Source organism: Lichenostomus cassidix, chromosome 10 (assembly GCF_008360975.1).
Source record: "Lichenostomus cassidix isolate B80296 chromosome 10, HeHo_3.0, whole genome shotgun sequence".
In the NCBI taxonomy this organism is placed as follows: Eukaryota; Metazoa; Chordata; class Aves; order Passeriformes; family Meliphagidae; genus Lichenostomus; species Lichenostomus cassidix.
In genome coordinates this window covers 11,745,502-11,770,493 of record NC_139491.1, presented here as the reverse complement: position 1 = coordinate 11,770,493, position 24,992 = coordinate 11,745,502, and the positions used below count along the sequence as shown (strand labels likewise).

Genomic DNA, 24,992 nt, shown 5'->3' with positions numbered 1-24,992 from the left:
AAGGGTGTTTTTGATGTGTGTGTTGTGGGCCTGTGGATCCCCTTCAGGCAAGGGGCTTGCTAATAGATCTGGGGGTGGTTTCAAGGCACCAGTAAGTAACCAAGGTTACTTCACGTGGTTTGTGGCTTCTCACTTTTGAGAGGAGCCTCTAATCATCTCGCCATAGACTTAGAAAAGTATGTGCAATTGTAAAAAGGATCTTCCAAACATAGTATTTCCTTTAAAATTCAGTTCAGTGTCTGTGTGTCTGACTAGTTTACCCATAAAAGATTTTACAGACTCTATGGCTTGGAATTTGTTTTCAGAGCTGAGTTGACCAGGTTTTGCCAGTTTTTTTATGTGCTATGTAACCTTTTGTATCATTCTGGTTCTCAGTCAAAATGCAACACCAAGAGCTGCACCAAATATGAATATCCTGTATCAGCAAGTTACTGTGACCAAATTTGTTTTCTGCAAACCTTTCTTGATTAGCAAAATAAACTGTTTAAGGGAGGAGAGCTAAATTAATCAAGCCATGCCTCGGCTCTGGGTCATGGTGTCTTGTCTCTAGCATTGTCCTGTTTACTCCTTCAAAATACTGGCATCTCAGTTTTCTGTTGGATGAGTCCCTCTGCAGCTGGAGGGAGGGCAGGACACACATCCACTCTCCATGCCATCGTGGTGTCCTCAGTTCAGGTGCAACGTGTATTTTAGAAGTTTAACAAAAGGGATGTGAAGGGTACTTCAATGTCGGGTTCTTCCAAGCAAAGCAAACTAATGGGGCAAATGAACAGTTCACTACCCCACTGTAATGATTTCATTAATACAAACCAGTTCAGTCAATAAGGACATGCTGTCAAAGCAAATTGATTTTGTCTACTGTTTTGCTCACCCACTGCAAGGCTTTGGGCACTGCTAGCAGGGCTCGTCCCCAGCTCATGAGTGTGCCCTTGGCTTCACAGCCCTCAGCCCCACATGCCTCTGGGGCTCCTTGCTGGCCTGGCTGCAGGGCTCTGACCACAGCTGAGCCCCAGCTGTGTCCCCAACACAGGTCACCCCACAGCAGCACTGCTGAGCCCCAGGAGCAGCTCCCAGAGGAAGCCCAGCAGCTGCAGGAGGGGGCCAAGGGCTGGTGTGGGTGGCAGGGCTCACCAGGGAGCACAGGGACAGGCATGGGGCAGTTACAGCCCTTGGCCTGACTGCCAAACCTCACAGCACATGGTCTGTGCAGAGGCTGCCCCAGTTCGCCCGAGGGTTACCACACATTTTTGTCGTGCTTGCAAAATGCTGTTACCACAAATTGCAAAAACCAACCTCATCCTCATCTGATCAGAGCGAAACCAGCACAGCTCTGCACGTCTCCAGCATGTCCGGTCTGCTGCGTGCTCCTCTAGGCACTACAGCTATTGCTCAGACATGCTTGCATTTGCTCCTTTTGGATTTTTATTTCCACTGCAGGCTCCATGGCCTGTGAAAATGGCTAGTGACCACTGCAGCCAGGGTGCTTGCTGCCATGTTACTGGCCATGGCACTGACCACTGCTGAGGGCTGGAGTGGCCTTTCCGTGCACAGATGGCTGCAGTAAAGCTGAGGCTGTTGGGGAGCCTCTGTTGGGCTTCCTGAGCAGAACACGGGTGCTGCCAACATCCTGCTGAGAGAGTCACCCCGGGGCTGGCTCAGAAGCCACCCCAGGCTCTTCATTCCATGTCCCACTGGCTGGGCAGCCATCCCTCGGGTGACCCTGTCCTGCCAGGGCAAAGCAAGCAGGGCACCCACTATCTCCCCACTGCCAGCATCCATGTTCCCCCTGCCAGCTCCTCCCATCCCCATAGCTTCTCCTGCCCACACTCTCTGCAGTGGGACAACCCATGAATGAGTGGGTCCAGCATGCAGGCAGTCTGGGGACCCTGGGGATTGCCAGGAACAAAGCTGCTGGTAAAAATATATTTAACAATTACTACATGTCCTGGAAACTCTTTAACTTATGTGGAGAACAGCTCACCAGCACCAGTCTTCATGACAGACAGCTTCTGTCTGATGCTGGGCTGTGGCATGGCTGGGCACACATGCAAAATATTGGGGAGCACTCCCAGTGCCTTTCACTAGAGCTTACCGGTGGGTTTGGCTGTGAGCCAGGCTGGAAGTCAGCACCTTGCAGAGCCTGGTGGCAGGGCTCTGGGTGAGGCTGGTCAGCCCAGGGGTGCTGGGCAGCACTCAGGTCACAGGCACAAGGAATGAGGGCTGTCACAAGATGCTCTCATGAACTGCAGCCCTGAGTTAGAGCCATGCTCTGCCTTCACCCATGCAATGCAGCAGGGGCAGAATTGCCCCATCAGTCCCACTGTGCAGGGCCATCAGCTGTGGACACACAGGGCCACAGCTCTCTGCCTTAGAATGACATGTCATATGCTGGGATCATATGGTGCATCTTGCGCCAGTAATCAAGTGACTCTGAAAATCAGGGCATGGAGGTTCTTTGGCAATGCTAAAAGCAAAATGTAAAAGAATAAAATTCTCCTTCCCTTACTCTATGGAAGTTCAACATTTTGGAGACGATCTAAAAATTTTTTGAAGTGCCAAAGGCTGTCTGGACTGTAAGTGTTTTATATTGGGTATGGGGATCTCCTGTTCTAAAATAGATGAAACACTTCACAGGGGAGCCTTTAGACTTTCCAGACAAGAGATACAGTAGAAACCTGCTATTATTGGAGGCTGGCTGTAGGAAATGCAACTGCCAACGGCCAGTCTTGATATTCTGCTGTGCTTTGTACTTAGAAGTGTTTTATCATGATGGGTGAGGAGAAGCTGAACTTTGAAGGCTTACGTTGCTCTAGCAAGAGGCCTGCAGGAGGTTGTCCAGCTTGACTCCAGGCCAGGTCATTGTGGTCGTCCCACCCCCTCCCAAATTCTTAGTTTTGCACCTTTTCCTGTTTTGCAGGCACAAATATATTAGCCCCTCTCTGGCAGACAATTTTCTGAAGGTTCTTAGCACCTTGCCTTTGTGCCTTTGGCACTGTCCAGGCAGGCACAACAGGCTGACATTCTTGGTTTGTCCCACAGGACAGAGCCCAAACGGTTTTGCCGGATGCAGCAGATTTCTGGGGTGCTGTGCTTGTCAAAGCCTGGCTTCACCCCCTGCCTGAGCCAGGCTTTGCAGTGCCTGGGGGGTCCCAGCCTCTTGAGGGGTGCGGGGACACCACACAGGGCAGGGACAAACCAACACTGCCCGAACACAACCAGCGTTTCTAAATGAGCACTGGGCTAATCATCGCGGCTCGGATTTCCATTCCCACCTGTCACCTATGTCAGCTCACTTATGGGGACACCAGAGGGCAGCTGAATGAGGAGAGCACTTTGGCATTACACGGCAGCTGGAGCAGCAGCTGAGTGAGCGCATTACAAGGCTTCAAACACCTCCACTCGTGTCAGAGCTGCCCTGCGGGGGTGCGACAGTCCCCCCGGGATCGGGGGCTTCCTGCGGGGTCAGCGGCCCCCTGGCCCTCCATCCGTACCTCCCTCTCTCCCTGCTCGGTCCCTCCCCGCTGCCCGCCTTCCTTCCCCCGGCGCATCCCCGGCTCTGCTGCGGGGCACAGGCTCCCCGCGCTGGCTGCAGCGAGCAGCTGCTGGGGCGAGCAGGAGCCTGGGCTGCCAGCCGGGGAGCCGCGATAAACAGCGCCGGCTGCGGCAGAAGCAATGGATAGCTGTATGCACTCAGAATGTATGGAGATGAACACGTATTTTCGGGTGTTTATGTGCACACACGTAAGGATGTGTGTGTCCCTCTATAAATTTATGTATGTATGTTTAAACATATACGTGTGTATAAACACGTGTATAAGTGTATAAATTCTATACATATATATATAGAAACAAATACGTATATTTATAGGCATATATACACGTATGGATATATACACACACAGGTGTACGTGTACATAAATCATACATGCGCAAGCATGTGCACACGTACACATACACACACACATTTTGATGCATACACGCATTATTTGTGTGTCTGTAGTCTGAGTGTCCCTGATCCATCCCCCTGTCCCCGTCCCGAGCCCATCCCGCTGCTGGCCGCCCGGTGGCGCTGTTGGCCGCGGGAACACGCCGGGTCGAGCGCGGCTTTGGGAAGTTTAACAATTCAAAACATCGCTCCGGTAATCTCTGAGTGTGTAACGGAGAAAGGGGGAGACAACGCCTGCTGGAGAACGGCACAGGTTTCAAAGGTATTTGTCTTAGAAATGAGTTTTCACACGTCGTGTGCCCCATTAGAATTGCTCGTGTTTTCCTACCAGGTAATATCCTAATAGCTTGTAGAATTGAACTCACTTGGGGAATGTTTGCTGTGCCTGGGAAGAGTGAGGGATGAAACAATCGGAGGTAAAGCAGGGGTTGCCCTGGCTGGGACCCGCACGCTGCAGGCTGGCAGCAGGAGGTGGCTCTGGACATGGCCACGCGGCCAGCAGGGCTGGCAGAGCTGCCCCTGGCTTGCCCCTGCCAGCCTGGAGCGCTGGGCTCACCGAGGCAGGGCACCTCCAGCTGCACAAGGGGATGGCTAGCTTGCTTTGGGTGAGTAGCTGCAGGGTCACAGCAGTGATGTTTTTCAGAAAAATTGTAACAAATGGCTGGGTGTCATCTCATTTGAACTGAAACAAACCAAAAAACCCCAACCCCATACAGCAGGATGCAGTTAATGCTGACTGCTGGTTTCACAGCACTGTATGAGCATGGAGAGAGCAAAGAGGGAGAAGCTGCTTGGGCTCCCTGAAGCAGAAAGGCCATCCCGGGTGTGCAGAGCCATGGCATCACCCCTGTCAGAGAAATCCCACCAAAGGTAAACCCTCCCAGTCGCCCCAGCTAACACTCTCCTCCTGAGAAAGGGCTAATCTTTCCATGCCTCAGCCTTTCCCAGCACATCCTGGTTCACAAGTTCAGCGCCTTCAAAGTTACATCTGATCATTAACCCTGAAAGTCTGGGGATTACTGGAGCGTTTAAACTGCATGTTTGAGAGGGCTGGGAGGCACAAAGCTCAGGCACAAATCTGTGCCCAAGTCCTGAGACAATCTTTGTAAGGCACATGGAGGGTTTTGGTTCAGCTGTGTGATGCCTTCATATTGTGTAGGTTTGTGTCTTCGTTTCTTTTTAAAGCTGCTTTCATGCAGCTGATGTTTCAAAAATGGTCATGGATTTTGGGTGTATCTGCCCATGTGGTCTGTGGTGAGTATGGCTGGGCTTACAGTTCCCATGGACTTCTGTAAGAGAGATGAGAATGTAACAGTTCTTCATTTTTGACAAAGACTTTATGAAAATTGCTCTTTTCTTGTGCATTTTCTCTATCACTTTTATTCCTGATATGACAGGTACAGAAGAAAATGCTGTTTGTGACCATGTTATACACAAAAACAGCAGCAGCAGAGAGAAGCTTTCTCTATAATGGAGCACGTTTTTAGTTTGTTATTTCCTTGAGGTGACTTTTGATATCAGAACCACATGGAAACGTAGGTTGGAAGAGGCCTCCTGAGGCCGCCTGGCCCTCCCTCTTGCTCAGCACGAGTCCAGCTCCATCAGACTTCTCAGCAGCAGTGAGCTCCTTGATGCTGAGCAGTGTGATCCATGGCACTGTGATAGCAATTTTGGAAGGATCTAAATGAGCACTGAGGAGCAAAGTCATTGGTATTCTCCTGATGGGATTTAATCTTAATGCAGCTCATTAGTCTTCAGGGTGGAAGAACCTGAACCTGATGGTGCCAAAGGATTAATTTAAATCTAAATTCCATCAGTATAACCTCAAAAAATGGGAGATGAAGGTCACATAGTGAAGGAAGACCATGAATACAGCTCTGTCTGTAACAGTGGAGCTCCCATGAGCAGAGCTTGAGCCCCAGGTGCCCCCAGGGCAAAGCTGGCAAAGGGCTAGGTTTGAGCCCTGCTGGTGCTGATGTTCCTGAGGGTCAGCAAGGGATCTGCTCCAGGTGAAGTGGAGCCCTCATCTCATCCTTAAGGAGAAACTGCTGAAGCCAGAGCCAAGCACGAGCTGTGGTTGCTGCTGGTTTTATTTTTCACCTGTTTGTATTGCTGCTAGCTGGCAAACTGGGATCTGTGGGTCAGGCTGGAATCCTGCTGCAGAGACACCTTGCTGGGGCAGGCTGGGAGGGCACTCTGCCCATGGCAAGGGGAGCTGATGGGCCAGGGGCTGCTCAGGGGGCCAGAGACCATCTCACCTGCACAGCCAGGCACCGTGTCACCTGCACACCCAGGCACTGTGTCACCTGCACACCATGGCACTGTCTCATTTGCACACTCGGGCACTGTGTCACCTGCACACTCAGGCACTGTCTCGGGCACACTCCACTCCCAGGCTGGGGATGCCAGGACTTGTGCCAAACCTGGCCAGTGCCCAGATGGCAGCTGGCTGCCTGCCAGCCTGCAGAGCACAGGAGCATGGTGACCATGGCCAGCCTGGAGTGCAGGAGCGTGGTGACCATGGCCAGCCTCCTCCACCAGGCACACAACACCAGGACGGAGCTCCGTTTCAACTTCTGTCTTTCATCTCCTACAATTGTCCCACATTGCCTGAGCAGGTTGGCATGTTTTCAGCCCTGAAAACCAGATTTGCCAACTTTCCAATGGTTGTGCTTGGTGCTTTATGCTGTTTCTTTAGCAGAAGTATGCACGTCATGCCTCTTGCAAAAACAGATAGGATTTATTCCCTGAACAAGGGTCAGCTCTGTTTCCAGCCACCTTGGTCTCTGTGGCAATGTCTGTCTAACTCAGAAATGTTGCTGTCACCTTCCCATGAATGGGGATCAGTAGCACCCTCCACTGCAGTCCTCTCCCAGCCACTTGCTTACATGGCCACCAAAAGGTTGCTTGGTTTGTGCCTACAAAAGTACTTGCCTGAGTATTTTTGCCAGTAAAATGAGTTATTTTTTTCCATCTATATTTTTAGGCATTAAACCCAGAGTTTAGTCACTAGCTCTGTGCTTCCTATCTGTCTGCAAGTACTGCAAAGGAGATAAATATAGATATATAAGTATACAGATGTATATATGTATATATACTTAATACACACATATGTATGCACATATATAATATACACACACATTCATGCTATGCAAAAGACCTTCCCTAGAAAAGGAAATGTGGTACGTGGTGATATGGGCTATCCCCAGACAAAATGAAGTTTAGAGGAGGAAGGAGGTCCCTGCTTTGTGTGCACTGCAGGGGTGTGATCCTTGTCCTGGCACCAGACAGCCCCTGGGGCATCAGCAGGGAGGAGAGCAGCCCCACACAGTGGCCAAAAGGCCTCTGGCAGATGTCCCAATAAATGGTGCCAACCCACACAAGCCAAGGCTTGCCAATGGCTGCAGGAGCTGCTGCCTAAGTTACCTTCAGTTTTAACGAGGGAGGCTTATGATCTTACACACACCTTCATGATGAGTACCCGGCTTCAAACTGGGAAAAATAAGCAAAATTCTCTTCCAGAAATTTTATTAACCTTTTTTTTTTCACATTTACTGTAAAAATAAAGTGGCACATTAGTCATCTCAGATATACAGCAGAGCAGTATGAGGGCAAGGGGTGGATTTTTAGTGACAGTAGATTTTGTGGACCAATTACTGCAACTGAAATTCAGTCTCCCTAATGAATTGTAAACACAAATCCAAGCAGGGAGAGAGCTTGCTACATCACTTCAGGCTGCCTTTTTACCTTATTTTAAAAGCTCAGATAAAAGTGGCAGCTACCTCTGCAAGAGCAACATATGTGTGAAGACATAGTCTATACATGATTCTGCAGACATGCATATGTTCATAGGTATACATAGACATGTTGTATATGTGTATGTGCAGACACATGTATGTATATTGGGACATTATACACACATATATACATTTATAACATATCTATAAATCTGTTACATGTAATACACTGCTACATTGAATACATATATACACACATATATTCAATGGTATGTATTATATATATAAAATACAACTTTTGTCATTGAGATCAAACAGTCCCTAAGGAACCTCAAGGGCTGTGACTGGTTTGCAGCCCTCTCTGCAGGATTTTTGTCCTGTCCTTCAGCCTCATCATGTTTGCAGAAGGGCTAAACATTTAGACCAAGGTACAGCTGTTTTGGTTTGGGGTTTCTTTGGGATTTTTGTGTTTTGGGGGTTTTTTGTTTGGTTTTTTGTTTGTTTTTCATTTTGTTTTGTTTAATTTTCATCTGTATATGATATGAGGGGCCATTAGTACTTATACTACAATGACTATTGATTCTCAAAGGGAAGTGGCTGATGAATCACTGCAGGTTCAGTTCTAAAAGATGCCCAAGTGCTGCTTGACCCAGAATTCTCCTTGGGCCTGCAGGGAGTGACTCCCCAGCAGTCATGAGGGTAGTAGAGACAAAGATAAATGGCTCATTTCCCCCATAATGCACTACAGAGACAGGCTTTTATGAAAAATAGAGCACAGACAAGATGGAAAGGGTGACAGTCATTTTCGAAGGTCACACATACTATTTCTTTATGGCAAGTTTGTCCCTGTGACTGAAAAAAGCAGGACAGATCAAGTGTCTTCCATCAGAGCTGGATTAAAAATGAAGTCCTGTGTCTTAGGTTACATGGAAGGTGTAACCAAAAGTATGTATTCTGTACCATCTTCATAAACTGTTCAGAACAGGTGGGGCAGTGCTCTTTATCTTCAGCATAACTCAGCCCTGATAACACCCTCGGGGGGGGCTATCTCCCCTGATGGGCCATCAAGGTCCCCAGGAATGTCCCAGCCCTGATAACACCATCTGGGGACTATCTCCCCTGATGGGCCATCAAGGCCTCTGGGAATGACTCAGCCCTGAAAACACCACCCAGGAGCTATCTCCCCTGATGGGCCATCAAGGCCATCAAGGCCCCTGGGAATGACCCAGCCCTGATAACACCATCCAGGGGCACAACCCCAACACAACCCAACCCACCCAAACACCACCACCCACCACAACCCCAAACCCACCAAACACCACTATCTCCCCTGATGGGACATCAAGGCCTCTGGGAATCACCCAGCCCTGAAAACACCACCCAGGGGCTATCTCCCCTGATGGGCCATCAAAGCCATCAAGGCCATTCAAGGCCCCTGGGAATGACCCAGCCCTGATAACACCATCCAGGGGCTATCAACCCCAATGGGACATCAAGGTCCCTGGGAATGTCCCAGCCCTGATAACACCATCTGGGGGCTATCTCTGCTGATGGGCCATCAAGGTCCCCAGGAATGTCCCAGCCCTGATAACACCATCTGGGGGCTATCTCCCCTGATGGGCCATCAAGGCCTTTGGGAATGACTCAGCCCTGAAAACAGCACCCAGGGGCTATCTCCACTGATGGGCCATCAGGGCCATCAAGGCCATCAAGGCCATCAAGGCCCCTGGGAATGACCCAACCCTGATAACACCATCTGGGGGCTATCAACCCCAATGGGACATCAAGGTCCCTGGGAATGTCCCAGCCCTGATAACACCATCTGGGGGCTATCTCCCCTGATGGGCCATCAAGGCCTCCGTGAGTGACTCATAAGAATGCATCATCCCATTGTGAGATGCCCTGCCCAGAGGGGAGGAACTAAACATTCCAACCTGCATATATACTGAGTCTCTGGAACACTGGCCTAGGACTCCCACTGGATTCCCAGAGAAGAGCTCCAGTCACCACTGAACCTCCAGAGACTGACCAGATCGTTCTGCAGGATCACCACTTCAGCAGGACCACATCCATCACTCCGGCGGGACTGCAGCCACCATTCAGCTGGACTGCTACCACCACCCAGGCCAACAGGGTGACAGGTTGTATTCTGACTTTGTCAGTTTAAATCGTTGTTTCTCTATTTTTGCCTTTTCATACATACTAGTAAAGAGCTGTTATTCCTTTTCCCATATCTTTTTGCCTGAAAGCCCCTTGATTTCAAAGTTATAATAATTTGGAGGGAAGGGGGGTAATATTCTCTATTCCAAGGGAGATTCCTGCCTTTCTTGGCAGACACCTGTCTTTCAAACCAAGACAGTTCTTGGCACCCAACGTGCGGCCTGAGGGCATTGAGAGAAAAGTGTGCAAAAGGAATAACAGTTTCTGGGTAACCTACTTAAGTGTGCTGAACATCGAAACCTCACTAAGTGGCACCGTGCTGTCCAGCATACCTTGGTTTGGCAGCACATAATGGCAGAGGAGAGCAGTGTCTGCAGCTTTGTGTTCAAGAAGCAGGTCCGAGCTGCAGGCAGGGGCAGGCGAAAATGGCCCAACAGTGACCAGGAGAGCAGTGGGGAGGAGGGCAGCACTGTGGTGAGGAAGGAGAGGCGCCAGGACACCCCTAACCCCATGATTCAGAAGAACAGGCACCGCGTGAGGGGGAGGCTGGAGTACGCGCTGAGCAGTAGAGAGGACGAGGATCCTGCCAAGGAGATCAGGGTCACCTACAAATCAACCAGGTCGGCGAAACCTGTTGGCCCAGAAGACATGGGAGCCACAGCACTGTTTGAACTGGACACAGAGAAGGAGAAGGATGCCCAGGTCATCTTTGAGAGCAGTCAGAAAATCCAGGAGGAGCTGAGAGGAAAGGAAGATGATAAAATTTACCGTGGCATTAACAGCTACCAGGAGTATGTGAAGCCCAAGGACACATCGTTGGGCAGCACCTTTTCAGGACGGGTCAGGAAAGGCCCCATCCATGCTCTGGAGCACTTGCGGGCCACAGTGTGCTGGGACTACCAGCCTGACATCTGCAAGGACTACAAAGAGGCCGGGTTCTGCGGCTACGGGGACAGCTGCAAATTCCTGCACGACCGCTCAGACTACAGACACGGCTGGCAGATTGAAAAGGAGCAGGACAAAGGCTGCTATGGCATCAACAACAACAAAAACTATGAGGTGGGCAGCGATGAGGAGGACATGCCTTCCAAATGCTCCATCTGCAGAGGTTCCTTCAAGAACCCCGTGGTTACCAGGTGTCGGCACTACTTCTGTGAGACCTGTGCCCTCCGGCAGTACCGCAAATTCCGGCGCTGCTACGTCTGTGACAAGAAAACCAATGGGGTCTTCAACCCTGCAAAAGAGCTGATGGCAAGATTGGAAAAACACAAAGGGGAAGGAGAAGAGGATCAGCAGTCAGACCACGGAGAGGAGCTGCAGTAGCAGAGCACCATTTTATATTAAACTGAAGTTATTGGCATGGAAACACAACTCCTCCTGGCTCCCCAGCTACCAGCGCTGGAGTGGATGTTCAAGGGAAAGGTTCCCCCTACCTACCATGCCACCAATGCAACATGGACTAAATGGATTGTCCTCATCACGCAGTGTGCCTGTATTGTTAACCCGAATTGCCCTGGGATTTTGGAAATAATTACAAATTGGCCCAAAGGTGAAAATTTTGGTCTGACTGATGAAGAGGAGCAGGAACAAGTGACTCATGCAGAGGAAGCTCCACCATGACTAACAGGATTGCAGGTTGTATTCTGACTTTGTCAGTTTAAATCATTGTTTCTTCGTTGCCTTGTTATAAATACTAGTAAAGACCTCTTATTCCTTTTCCCATATCTTTTTGCCTGAAAGCCCCTTGATTTCAAAGTTATAATAATATGGAGGGAAGGGGGGGTCATATTCTCTATTCCAAGGGAGGTTCCTGTCTTTCTTGGCAGACACCTGTCTTTCAAACCAAGACATTATGTTACTTGGAGAACTGTCAGTCCCACCAGAAATAATAGAGGCTGCTGACAGTTCTGGCTTCACAATAAAAATCCTCTTCCCACATTGTCAAAAGAGCTTCTTCTTTATGGGCATAAATAAGGCATTATTTGAATGGAAATGTTAATGGCAAGGAGCTATAAATCATTGGTCTGTTGCAGAAACCAGACTGTAGCTGAAAAATGGGCTTTTGTTTCTCATATATATGGAAATATATGTGTGTGTGTAAAAAAGACATGCACATCTATTCATATCTCTATATATTTATGTATGATTTTATGCATGTTCTGTACACATAATGGCAGGTAAAATTATGTAGCAGTCCTTCCCCTCAGAGCAAACTGTTTGGTGTGATGCACTGAGGGCTGTTGTGTAAGATTTGACTGAGTATCTTTCCCATACATAAAGGTTGTAACGTAGCAACCATTTTTTTCTACTCAGAAAACACCGTTTCCAAGCTAATTGTTACTGCCCCTATCAATGGCCACTGTCGTGGCTCCTGATGCACTACTAGGCTGGGCAAGAGGCTCAGCAGCTCTGAGCAGCCACAATCTGGATGAAGGTGGCCACGGAGAAGAGGCATGGCCAGTGAGGGCTCATCCTGCAGTTACACACTCATGGTGAGGGAGATACTTGCCTTAGGAGCCTGAAGTGTTCAGATGGCCTTGCTGTGACAGAGAGCTGCCCCTGGCTGCTCAGCGGGACTGTGGCTACTGCTTGGGAAGAGCCTACAGCCCTGCGCTGGAGGTGGTCATATCTTTCACTATGTCATTTGTGTATACAGAAACACACACATACCTATGTATATGTAATATATATCTGTATATATATTATGGATGCATAAATGTATATAAATATATATATATTTACACACATGCACAGACATTCCTGCATGAACAGCAGGATGAAGGAGAATTCCATCTCTTGACATTCAAAGCAACTCTCTTTACATAAAGGAGCGAAGAAGTTGACACCAAGGGCTTGTGTGCAGTGACCCCAAGGAACAGTGTCAGCTGTGACACCAGGGGACAGTGTCTGCAGTGACCCCAAGGCACAGTGTCTGCAGCGTCCAGCTGCTGAGTCTGGACAACCACCACTGCTGCTGGATCAAGGGCTGTCCCCACTGCCCCAGGACTGACACACTGGGAGGACCACAGGAATGTTTTGCAATTGCTGCTGTGAGTGAAGCTCTGGGCAGGGGAAGGAAGGGGATTACCCGTGAGAAATTCCAACCCAAGTACATCTCTTCCAGCAGTCCCTGGAGGGGTGCTGCTTTCAGACTGGTACAGGACAGGGATCAGTCTGTGGTGCAGAGGCCAGAGCAGTCCCAGGCGTGGCCCCACAAGGTGGCACCAAGCTGGGCACTGCCAGCACCCTGCACTGTCCCCAGCGCTGGGCTCGCAGCTGATGGAGGTGCTGGGTGCAATGCCAACACGGGGTTATATAAACCTAAAAGCATTTTATATAAGCCTATTTTATCTGCAAATCATTTATATTTAGAACACCTATTTCTACTGGAAACACTAAAACCATATTACATAAGAGCTTGTTTAAATCCTTTGGCTTAAGGCTTGGGCAGGGGGAGGGGTTGGTTCGGGCATGGTGCAGTTTATAATCACAGCCTCAACCAGCAGCCAAAACCCGATCTTGAAATCCTTTTTGCTTTCATTCCACGCTGCCCCAACAATAGCAGAATACTTCCCTGAAGGGTAATTTTCCTCTTTCTCAGTGCCGCCTTCATGTTTGGAAATTTTCATTTACAACGCTCTGGATGTGCTGCCAGCACAGGAGAGACGGCAGCTCAGCAGTGCCCGGTCAGTGTCCCCGTGCCCGGGCTGTGACAGTGGCTGGGAACGCTGCTGACACCACCTGAGGGGCTGAATGCCGAGCCATTCTCAGAAATTAAAGAATGCATTAACTGGAACTGACCATACAGCATTATAAAATTACTTATGTCGTCATTTGCGCAACGCTGTTCCTTAATGAATGAATTATTCCCTGAGCCCTCCTGTGAGGGGGAGGCAGGGATGGTGGTGACGATGGCCATCAAGTCCCTGTCTAACGCACCCAAGGCAGCTCATGCTGCCCTGCTGTGGCCCTGGAAACATCTGTTACCACCATATGCTAGAGCAAGCTGCTTCCCTTCAAGGCTGGGGGGTAAGCTGCTGCACCCCACACTACAGCACACCATGTCATTGGGCCATGGTGCACATGGAGTGTGTGTTACAGGCTCCCCATGGCAGCACAGTGCAGCTCTGGGGACAGCAGCCCCTGCCCGTGCAGGCAAGGTGCTGTGGTGGCCACCAGGGCATGCACAGCCCTGCTGTGGCAAACGAGTCCTTATGCAGCGTTTGGATGCTACTCCCACCTTGCTTCCCTAGTGTGAGGGACTCCAGAAATGGAGAAGGGGAAGATCTCACCTCAGCCATGATGCCACCCATGAGAACTCTCAGTTGGCCCAAGTCATTAATGCTGTCTGGTGAACAGGTTTCAGTAACAGCTGGCACATCTGACCTTCCCTCCTTTACAGTCAGTTTAGGCCAAACCTAATGTCAGACTGCCTGCCCCTTTTGAAAGTAAGGGCAGGAATCCCTCCTCCTCACTCACTTTCTAGGGCAGCATGGCCCTGGCACAGATGTGCTGCCTCCAGCTGGAATGTGCTACCTCTGCCCAACACACAACTCCAGCATGGCTACTGCTCTCCCAAAGGAGCAGGGCTGGGCTCTCCCACTGCTTTCTCATCGGGGCACTACTTTTAATCACCACCACTGCTCCAGTTCTCCCTCTAAATGCTCCATATTCAGGTGACATGGTTCATTTGTTTCTATAAATGGCCCAGGACATTGAAGAGATTTCAGGGACAAAGTAAGAGCTAAAGCTGCAAATGACTTTCCTCCTTACCTTAATCTTCCAACTCCCTTAAGGTGATTCAAACTCCAGCATCTGGGGGAGCCTGGTTTGTGTCTCCCCAGTCAGCACCCTGCTCTTGTAGGATGAGGTTTAACTGCTCCATCTTTCATTTCCCCCGCTGCAAAGGGGAGAAGACAACACACAAATTTCCTAGGGGTGCAGGAGGAAGGCAATTAACATCTGTGCATGCTGCAAAGCCTCTTGAGACCTGCTTTCCCTCTCCAGGAAGTGAAGGTATCTTAAACTGTTAGAAATCCATGCCATTCCCAAATTTCTGTGAGCTCAGCTGGGTGGTGAGGGGGCTGGGGTGCTACATGGCTGTGAGATGGAAATGGGGTGCCCTGAAGCCCAGAGGCAGCATTCCCTGCTCAGAATTACCTCAGGGCTCGAACAGTAGCATCTCCTACTTGGTTTTTACAGTAGCTTCATGGGTATTTTAAGGAGAAGGGGGGAAGGACCAATTTGTTGTGTTCTGAACCTGCTGCCACTGCCTCACTGGTGGAGAGCAGGGTGCTTGTGCTGAGGGGCTGGGGTTTCCTGAGCCCTCCAGGCTGCTCAGCTCCTGAGGGGCTGGAGTTTCCTGAGCCCTCCTGGCTGCTCAGCCCCACCATCCCCAGGGCTGGTGCCAGGCTGCTCTGCCTGCTCTCCCAGCTCCCCACACGCTGCCACTCAAATCGCTTAAGCAAATTCTTCTAATACTTGACTTGAGCCAGACACTGTAAATTGGATTGAAGTGGTGCCTGGAGAGATCTCTGGTGTCAAGTATTTAAAACTAACATGAGTCTGAACTGTCTCTGGGCTGCCACAAGGGTGTCACTCCCTACTCTCCCCTCCTGGCATGCAGGGAGCTCCTCAGATCTGGCTCCATGAGTTTGAAGCTGGCTCTCCTGTGACACTGCCTGCAGACACCAAAATTGGTGTCTAAACCTGCAACAGTGAAGAAGTTCATATTGAAAATACATCTTTTTATTTCTTCTTGGACAAAAATTGTACTGGAGCTGGTTGTTAAAGCAGCTGGGCATCCCACTGCTGCAGAAAATGGCCTGAGCTCCAGGGGCAGTCGGGCCAGTGGCTCCGGTCAGTTATTTCACTTGAAGCACTCCATCTCCTTCTATCATTTATCACTTATCATAAAAGTCAAGTGATGTAGTGAACATCTGGGCATTCATGGATGAGCACAGGACTTTGACTATTTCATGGAGCTGGAGAACAAATCTGTGTCCATTTTTGAGCATGAAAGAAGGGAAACCACAGTTATAGGAAACACTGATTACACTGGCATCCTCCTGACCCAAATCACCTGGAATTCTGGTGAGTAAAGCAACTTGCAGAGAAACCAGGGCAAGCCCAGCGCCCCTGCTGCAGGAGCTGTGTGGTGCTGGGCAGAGCCTGCTGCGACTGAGCTTTCCTCCCAAGCACTACAGAGATGCCTGTCCAGCTGGGATGCCTCACTGGGGTAGCACTTGGTGTCTGGGGAGAATTGCTGTGTTAACTGGCTGATTAAACTGGTGACATGGTCCTCATCCAAGGGCTGTTCTGCGTCCATCTGGTTCTGCACTGCATTGACAAACACTGGCAACTTGCAAAGTACGTAGCAGATTCAATTTAACCATGGAAAGTAAATAAGTGGATAGCAGTTTGGACTCAAGGAAAACAGCAGTTTTCATTTTACCTTAAAGACCAATCCAGTTTGATTTAGCCTCAGAGATTTTAGTACACATTTATTAGTATACATTTTCTAATGGCTCAGTGACCTCATAAATTATGGGCCACTGAGTTCACACTTGCTTCTGAGCATGGTGTACACTTGCTGGAGCCTGGAACCTGCAATGCAGAGCCCTCTCATGAGCCCACCAGGCTGAAACAGTGTCTGGCACTGGAGCTGCCCTGCTCCCAGAGGAGCAGAGGCACCTCAGTGCTGGGTGTGTGGAGAAGCTGGCTGGACCCTGGCCAGCAGCTCCTCGCCAGCCCCAGCAACACCTCTGACAGGTCCCAAACTGGCCCTGGGGATGAGCACAGCTCCCTCAGCCTCCCCGGGGCCGCAGCACCCTGCCGTAAATCCACCGCAGTGACTGCTGCTGTCAGCCCCTGGAAGAAGAGGCACTTTAGTGAGAGACAAACACTGTTTGGCTTTTATTTTGTCGTAGCTGGAAGGACGCCACGGATGGCAGCTCGGAGAGCAGGCTGTGATCAGCTGGGAGATATCCAGCTCCCTGCTGGCAGCCGGGCTCTGGAACAGCTCCATCCCGCTGCCTGGCAGGTCCTATCTGTTAAATAAATGTGATGCCAGGCTGATGTGTTGTAGGGAATGCTTTATGACCTTCATCCAAAGAAAAAGAAATCAGGCAGGTGTTGGGAGAAGGTGAGGGAACACATTGGTGTAAATAGCCATAATCTGTCATATACTGGGGAACACAAGATACCACTTTGCTGCCAGCAGAGCTGTGCTGCCTCTGCCTCAGGGCTTTGGTGTGGGTCTACAAACATGAGAATGGGTGTTCTGCTCCAAACAGCCCCTGTGAGAGCCTCCCTGCTCCCAGCAGCCCTCTGCAGCCCTGCAGCCCCACTCTGTTACCAGCTTTCCAACATCCTGTTTCCACCGGGATTATTTTAACCTTCCTGTTTCCCATCATATTTTTCCTCCTGCCCATGCCAACACAGACTGCAATTCCTGGCAGGCAGGGCGGAAACCTCCTCCCCGGGCTGCACCAGCACTTTGGAGGATGAGCTGGACTCTGCCCTGGACCATGACATGGTCACTCCTGCCTCTGCTGCTGCTGGTCCCTGCTGTTGACCCACCACAGCCACCCAGCCTACAGCAAGTCATTTGGAGTCCACTTGGCCAGTAAATCACTCAAGCAACTCTGGGCTTTAATATTTTTCTCTGTTTTGGCCAAAGAACCAAAACAGCTGCTCCACTGCTGAGGTAAGGATGGTTTTCTCAGGGCAGGAGAGATGCTGCCAGGTGCTGATTAACTCCCCAAGAGCCACACAGGTGTGGGCAGCCAGACCCTTCCATGTTCCTCCCAGCTGCAAACTGTGAGCCACTCCATGGCTGCTCAGCTTGCCAGAGCTCCACTTGGGCTTCCAGGGTTTGCTTTTCTCTTGGGTTTGCTCTGTCCTGGATGATGAATCTCTTTGTCCTGTACCTATGGCAGTCAGGTTTTTACCTTGCCTTGCTGGAAGTTGACGCTGTGCTCTGGGTGATGCAGTTACAATGCCAATAGAAACACAGATATAAATGCCAGCAACCCCAAAGGACATTCCTGTCCACTCCACACTCCAATAGACTGGCACCTTGCTGCTTCACAGGGCTAGATGTGATGTAAAACTGAGAGACTCCAACACCTGAGGGTCTCTCTGTATAAAAACAAATAAAAAGAAAATAAAGAATCATGGAAAACCAGTGAAATATTGTGTGTAAGGGTCCAAAAGATAATTTAGTATTTAGAAGTAATTTAATTGTTCAATATGTGTCAACATCAATTCTGCTAAGATTCTGTAACAATAGCAGAAAATATCTGAGATAAATATGATACAAAACAAAAACCAAATCCATCTGCTTTCTTAATCATAGGCTTTAAGAATATTTCTGCTAGTTACCCAGCTATTTCAAGAGCTGTATTGTGTAAATCTATATCCAAACAAGCACAGAAGTCACAATAAATCTGTCATTCAGTTATTCAGGTCTACGCTTTAAATCCTTATAAATGATAAAATCCAAGACAGACATTAAATGGAAACATTGTTTCTCTACAGCCTCTAGCACTGAAGATTTAAGCTCTAATCCAGTCTGAATGGCACCACCAAGAATGAGAATGAGAAAATGTCCTTTTATTGCCTGAGTATGGTTTTGGAGCATCCATTTCTGAAGCCTGAGATGCAAACTCAAAATCTGTAATCTTGTAAAGCAGAAATTCTACCCTGGCTACACTTGCTCTTTGGGAAGATGCTGTGCAGAAGACGAAACAGAAAAATGATGAGGTGTATCCTTACCTTGCACCAGGCACAGTGGGATTAGTGTGGCAAAGAAGCTTCCTCACCACACAACACCAGAGCCATGGAATATGGCATGAGGAACATGGCAAAATTCAGATAAAAAGGAAAGCCTGTATTTTTTTAGGCCTCACATCTATTCTGAGAGTGGCCAGGGATCTTTAACCAAGCAGGTGAGTGATCACCCACAGGCCTTGGACTATAGTCAGCTATGAATGATTAATAGGAGAATATAATAAGCCTAAATCAAAAGTTGCAAGAAATCAACAAAAATGAAAAGTGTAAACTAAGATACAAGTAATGCAGAACTATACCAAATTAGGACATAATATATCAGCCTTCTACCAATGTTAAAATGGAAGAAAACCCATCAAACCATCAGACAGCAATTCAGTAATGACTCTGTGCTCTAGAAACACAGATTGGATGTAAGCATAGATTAACCCAAGTCCCCAGGGTCAGATGGAAAAGCCCTTCCCTACTCCCTTTCCCTACAGCCATGCTCTTACTCAGGATGCACTGCCCAGCTGGAGAGCCCTGCAGGACTGTGCTGGGAACAAGGGAGCCAAGGCTGGGACACGAAGGGCAATGGAATAGCTGGCTCTGTCACCACACAAGTCACAAGCTCCCTGTCCCACCCCCAGCTGCCAAACGCACACTTTGGTATTTCATTCCACACGTAGCAATCCAGGCTGGGTGACATAAAGGTTAAAAGTAATTTTGGCTGCAGTAGCCCAGCACACAGATTACAAAAGGTATTTTATTATCAGAGTTCTCTATAGAAGGGCTGCTCTGCAGCCAGGATGCAGCAGACAGATTCCTGAGGAAAGCAAATGACCTGTGTGGCTGCTGCCAGCTCCTGACCCAGCTATTTGCAGAGTGTGGCCATGCCTGGCCATCACCACGTCCCCAAGGGCTGCTGGGCACAGCTCCCTCTGCACATGGCCTGCTGCACACAAATCACCCCATCAGCCAGGCTACTTCCCAGGCAAAAGCAGCCACTGAACTTTTCAACAGTCAATATGTTAAGGAGTTCTTGAATAGCACTCAGCATAAGCAGATAACCATTTTAAATATAGAGACACTGGAATGGAAGCCCGAGTGCTGAGTGCCAGCAGTGATCTGGATTATTTGCTTGTTACTAAATACCCCATGGCATTACTTCCCAGGTTGTTCAGCTCAAGTCTGACGCAAACAGTGGCAGAACAGCAAACAAGAATTTACAGGATTTTGTAAGAATTGAAACGATTCAAGGAGTAAGAAACAAATTGGTTCAGGGCTGCTGTTGCTCAGGATCACATCTTTGGAAGAATGAAGACAGGTTGCTGTTTAATTTTGTGTAAAACCCAGCTGAAGGCTTGACAAGCACTTCCAGATCTCAGCAGCAGAAAAGCAACATGAGTATAAATAAAGGAAAGAAGACTTGTAGGAGCAGATTTAGCTCAAGGATGCTTTTTCCTTTGATATCCAGAAATAATCTGCACCCAGTGTGCCACTGAATTCCTCGGGACCCTACCTACAGTTCTCTGGGGTTTGCAGTACACACATGTGTGGTGTAGGGGATGAAAGTCCATGTGTGGAAAAGCTTTCTACCTCTGACTATCACAGAGGTGAGAAGGGGACAGAAAAAAATACCAAAACCAGTTTCATAGCACCATTAGTTCTGTATGGAAAAAACCTCTCTGGTGGATGCCTCCCAGCTGTAGAAGAGGCATTAAAAACCTGTTCATAAACCAATGCCGGCAGGCAATCAGTTGGACCAAAGCAGGAACTTGGCGAGGTTCAAAGGGATGCATCAGGCACGGTTCTAAGAGCTTCTGCAGCACGGAAAAAGCAATAGCAAGGTGACAGGACAACATCAGGCACACAGATTGTGCTGAAGGCAGAGAACCCTTTGCTGCAGGCCCAGGTGCCCTGCTGAGCAGGGCAGAGGGGCAGCAGCAGGTCTGCCCCAGTGCCCAGCTGGCTCACACAGCCCCACATCCAGCCCACTGCCCTGGCAGAGCAGCTCTGCTCTCAGCAAAGACCGGATAAGCTGTGCTGCTCACAGTCATCACTACCAGCAGCGTGGGCAAAGTCTTACAAAAATAGCTAAGACTATATATAGCAACTCCAATTTAATTAAAATTAAATACAGTTGTGAGAAAGCTAACTGACCATGGCCGAGAACTCTTGATCAGAACAAACTGTTCAGCAATTATTAGATCTTGTGTGACGACAGGACATGTAAAAGGCTTTGTCCCAGTCTATTCTAGACATCACCTCTTCTAGCTGAAGCTCTTGTTAAACAGATTTTAAAATCCTGCCATTTGACCAAAGGCCACTTAGAGAAGAAAAGGTACTTTAAAAAGATGGTTAATGTTCTCATTTCTTATTTGTTTTTTTTGTTAAATAAGGTGTTCCATTGTACTTGGCAAGCACTTTGGTGTGAAACAGTGGTCCCTTTATCTGGTTCATAATTTAAGCCTCTTCCATATTTTGTTTCTAAAGACAATGCCGTTGCTAGGTCACAGCCAAAGGGCTACACATGTAACTGACCTATTTTTTTCCTGCAGGGATAGGCATGGCTGGGGAGTACGGGGCAGGAACAATCTTCCACCCCATGGCAACAACCTGTGACATCTTGCACTTTCTGCAGGCTGTTCTTCCAACACAACACTCCTGCAGGCTGCCACGGGAGAACCCAGCACCACACCCAAAGCACCTTCAGTTTCTAGCCGTGATTTCACTTTGCACGGTCCTTACAAAATGCTTTTGTCTCCACATAGGGAATTCCTTCTACTTAACCCGACTGTCCAGCTGCACGCTCCAGTGACCCACGCATGGAGCCTGCTGGGAGAGCAGGGTTTGCACCAAAGCAGACAGCACTGCCTCCCCAGCACAGGTAGAAGACAAAGGTATTGAAGCACCATGCTGGGTACTCTCCCCTTCCTTTGAGTGTAAAACGTTCCCTTTGTACCCTTACAGGCTTCTTAAGTACGGTTAAGCTTCACTTGTGTTCTTAAAAAAAAAACAAAACAAAAAAAACCACCCAAGCAAAAAAGATACTTCATTTGTACAAGATGTGTTTTTAAGCTGAATTTTGTTTCCAGTTCTGCACTTCCCCCCCAGTGCTTTCATCCAATCTCAACAAAAACCCCCAGAGCCCTTGAGAAGTCCCTTGCCCAGACAGGGCAGCTGATCACCCCCTCGCTACAGCCCCACACCCCTCTGCTGCGGCTGCACAAACGTTCAGGGACCGTGCCCAAGGACACTCCCCTCTCCCCAGGTGACAATCCCGTGCCACACTGCAGGGGCACATCCTTGTTTCAGGGTAGTTGCCGCTGTGCTACTGCCAGAGGAGCAGGGATGGAAAAATCTGGAGGAACAAAAACACTGTCATAGGAGAAGCTGTAGGAGTTTGCCAGAAGATGTAGCTTTATTGTACAGTTAATTAGCTCCCTCTGGAAGGGTTGGGATGGGAGGAACTGGAGGAGAAATACATACTGTTCTAGGGCTTGCTGCAACAGAGACCTGACCTGCACATTTTGAAACATCCCCCAGGAGTTACCTGGTCATGGTCCCAAAACCTCCTCCTGGAAGTGCTCCAGCCAGGCTCTTGGCTGAGGAAGCTGCATGCTTACCTTCACAGCAGCTTTTCCTTTCATACTAATCTTTCTAAAAGACTGATTAGAACAGGAACTTCGGTCACTTATACTCTGGAAGTCAATTGTTTCAACAGAAGTTGTTATGGACGCTACTGTACACTTGTGCTTCCACAGCCACACCACTGCACAGGATTTCCTCAGTACAGGCTGCAAGCACCACGACAGAAGGAAACTCTCAGGAATCTCCTTCCAGGATGCTGCAGCCCCAGCAGCAGCACTTCCAGGGAGAGTTTCTCATGCTTCCATGAGCACCCCGTGTGAGCCAGTGACCTCCCCAATGCCCCCAGCTGCAGCAGAGCAGCTGCTCTTGCTCTGGCAGGGTGTGTACAAAGCATCACAAGCAGCCATTTTTGCTGGCCATGTTTTTATTTGTTTTTAGTTTTAAACAGGGGAGCCAATGATACATCCAGTATTTCAAAAAATCAGAAGGTAAAACAAATTTCCAAAAGACCGAGATGCTACATGCTATATTTAACCTAATTTTATTCATGCTTGCTTTTGAGGGGGGTTGGGAGTGGGACAGGAATCATTCAGTAAAAACATACAGTAAAAACAAAATGCCTCACCATATAGAACTTTAACCTACAGTAATGTTGTACCTTAATTATTTCCATGCACACAACTAACATTACAAAATTTTTAAAAAATGAACACAATTAAGACTTCTAGGAGCATTTGATAATAAAGCAATTCCTAATTTCTTTTGTAGAGATCAAGCACCTCCAATTACAAATTCCTATACACAGTGAGTGCTTTACTTGAAATGAAAACTAAAAAATAAAAATAAAAATGTATTGGATAGCCTCAGAATAAGCCGATGTTAATATATCCAGCTATGTAGGCAATAAAAACCATAGTGCTAAACAAAAACTTTTATCTGAAAAGTAACTTAAAAATTAAGTTGACTTTCTATAATTACAGAAATATACTTATTTGCTAAAATAAATAAAAGTGCTGCATATTAACACTTCACTATAAAGAATGCATACCAGAACATTTATAAATATTGAATGATTTTCAATAGGAATAGCTACTACAATAATGCTGGCTAAATAGAAGTGCATAATGAGAAGCACTATGGGTGGTTAATGTTTTGCCACATACTGCTGTTACCTTGAGGTAGATAACACATGCGTACCAAATTCTGCATTCATTTCAGTTGCTGCTGGTATCATGTGTCTAAGAAATGTGTACAGTATGAAAAACTCTAAAATACGCATGAATGAAAAAAAATGTTTTGGGAAAAATAGATATTCTCATGCAATTATGTACAGTCTCACTGTGTAAATTTCAAGGCAAGGTTCTTTTTCTGCAAAACATGGACACTGTTTTACTGAGAGAATGGTTTTTTTACTTGGTTTAGTGCATTTTTTGTTACCTCCTGCATTTTGCATTATTTTGCTCTATTCTTTTAATTTTGTGTGCAAACGACATGCCAGTTTAAAAACAAAACTAACTCATGTATAGAAAGTAATTCTGGATTGTAAAAACAATGGTAAACAGAAAACTAATGAAATCCATACCAAAATTACACCATCTGATTCAAGTAAAAAAAATTACTTACACTAGTAATAAAAAAAGACAAACACATCTCATGAATATAAAAGAAATGTCTGCTGAGTGTTTTAGTTTAGATGTTTCAGAATGCTGCTGTAGGTTTTGTGGGGAATCTGGGGAGATGATTTCATAGCAGAAGGCGTTAGCGTGGCCTGTATTGACTTCAGAGGCGAACCAACAGGGCTGTGAAACTGAGGAATACCTATAGCCTCAAGCTGCTTGTTGAAGAGCAGTTCTCCACTGTTACTGAGAAAGCTCTCTTCTCTTTCCTTCTCCCCAAGCTTCCCCTCATCTACTGGCTCAGGTTCTAGCATTTCAGCATCTTCTTTCTTACTAAAAAATTTGTCCAAATAACTGGTGTAAGTATTTTCTTTTTCAACTTGTTCATCTTTCCTTACTTCACAACAGAACTGGTCTATGAGGAAGCACCCCTCCCCACCACTGACAAACTGACTGTCCCAAGAAGTTTGGTACAGAGCTTCTAACTGTGCCAAATTGGCCATTCCTTTCTCCTGCTTCTCTCTGCTTACCGACTTCGATATTATTCCTTTCAACTCTATTTGAGACACTGAACTATTCAAGTCATTTAATTTATCAACATCAGTAGACTCATGTTGTAAACTAAGCTGGATGGTTTCTGCTATAAAAGAATCAAAGTCAAACCCCTGATTCTTCTCCCTTTCTTTTTCAACAAGTTGCTGTGATGCTTCCTCAAGCGCTATCTGAGCTTTCACCAACCCATTCTTTTCACATTTAGACTTGCCTTTCTTGTCAGACTTTTCTTTGCTTTGTTCCTTCCAGTTTGAAAGATCTATAATAAGCTTGGGCTCATAGTAATGGTTAACTTCACTGTCTCGCCAAACTAAATTATCTAGGTATGAAGATGACCTCATTTTGTAATTACAAGTGTGACTACATTCCAGATCACAGTACTTGTTTTCGTGGTGATCTGAATACTGCCAGCAAGGCTCAGTAGAGAAGTGGGTGTCAAAGGCAGGATCCTCCAGGTACTTTTCACGATCTCCATCCAAATATTTGCGAGGATCTACTTGCACTTCTTCTTCATCAGTAACATCAGAAAGAGCCCTTGGGTCACGCTGAACTTCATCAGCTTCATAGTTATTATGAATAGGCCAGTCGTGGTCTGAAAACTGACTGTCATGGTAT

The 24,992-nt window shown here is 47.8% G+C and overlaps 2 protein-coding genes and 2 long non-coding RNA genes across 9 annotated transcripts in view; 2 read left to right on the top strand and 2 right to left on the bottom strand.

Annotated features, from left to right (window-relative positions):
- The window catches only part of LOC146432745 (E3 ubiquitin-protein ligase RNF113A-like), a 21,832-nt gene extending 10,265 nt beyond the window's left edge, over window positions 1-11,567 (top strand). For 2 of the 3 annotated variants that reach the window (XM_085070647.1, XM_085070648.1), the window contains one exon: window positions 9,654-11,567. In XM_085070647.1, the coding sequence (XP_084926773.1) occupies window positions 10,195-11,166 (972 nt within the window). In that variant the 5' untranslated portion in view covers window positions 9,654-10,194 and the 3' untranslated portion in view covers window positions 11,167-11,567. Of the gene's footprint in view, window positions 1-4,092; window positions 4,209-9,653 lie in introns of those variants that run through there. The other variant, XM_085070646.1, reaches the window with a different exon arrangement.
- LOC146432743 (uncharacterized) lies at window positions 4,726-22,708 on the top strand. The gene is made up of 2 exons (XR_014854307.1): window positions 4,726-4,816; window positions 21,390-22,708. It is a non-coding gene; the product is annotated as an uncharacterized LOC146432743 (long non-coding RNA).
- On the bottom strand, window positions 16,315-19,211 carry LOC146432744 (uncharacterized). 2 transcript variants are annotated; one of them, XR_014854309.1, is made up of 3 exons: window positions 19,131-19,211; window positions 18,622-18,830; window positions 16,315-17,985 (listed from the first exon to the last, which is right to left on the bottom strand). It is a non-coding gene; the product is annotated as an uncharacterized LOC146432744 (long non-coding RNA). The 2 variants fall into 2 exon arrangements; XR_014854308.1 differs by having other exon boundaries at window positions 18,622-19,193.
- The window catches only part of MAPK6 (mitogen-activated protein kinase 6), a 28,917-nt gene continuing 26,540 nt past the window's right edge, over window positions 22,616-24,992 (bottom strand). For all 3 annotated transcript variants that reach the window (XM_085070644.1, XM_085070643.1, XM_085070645.1), the window contains exon 6: window positions 22,616-24,992. In XM_085070644.1, coding sequence (XP_084926770.1) covers window positions 23,894-24,992 — 1,099 coding nt within the window. In that variant the 3' untranslated portion in view covers window positions 22,616-23,893.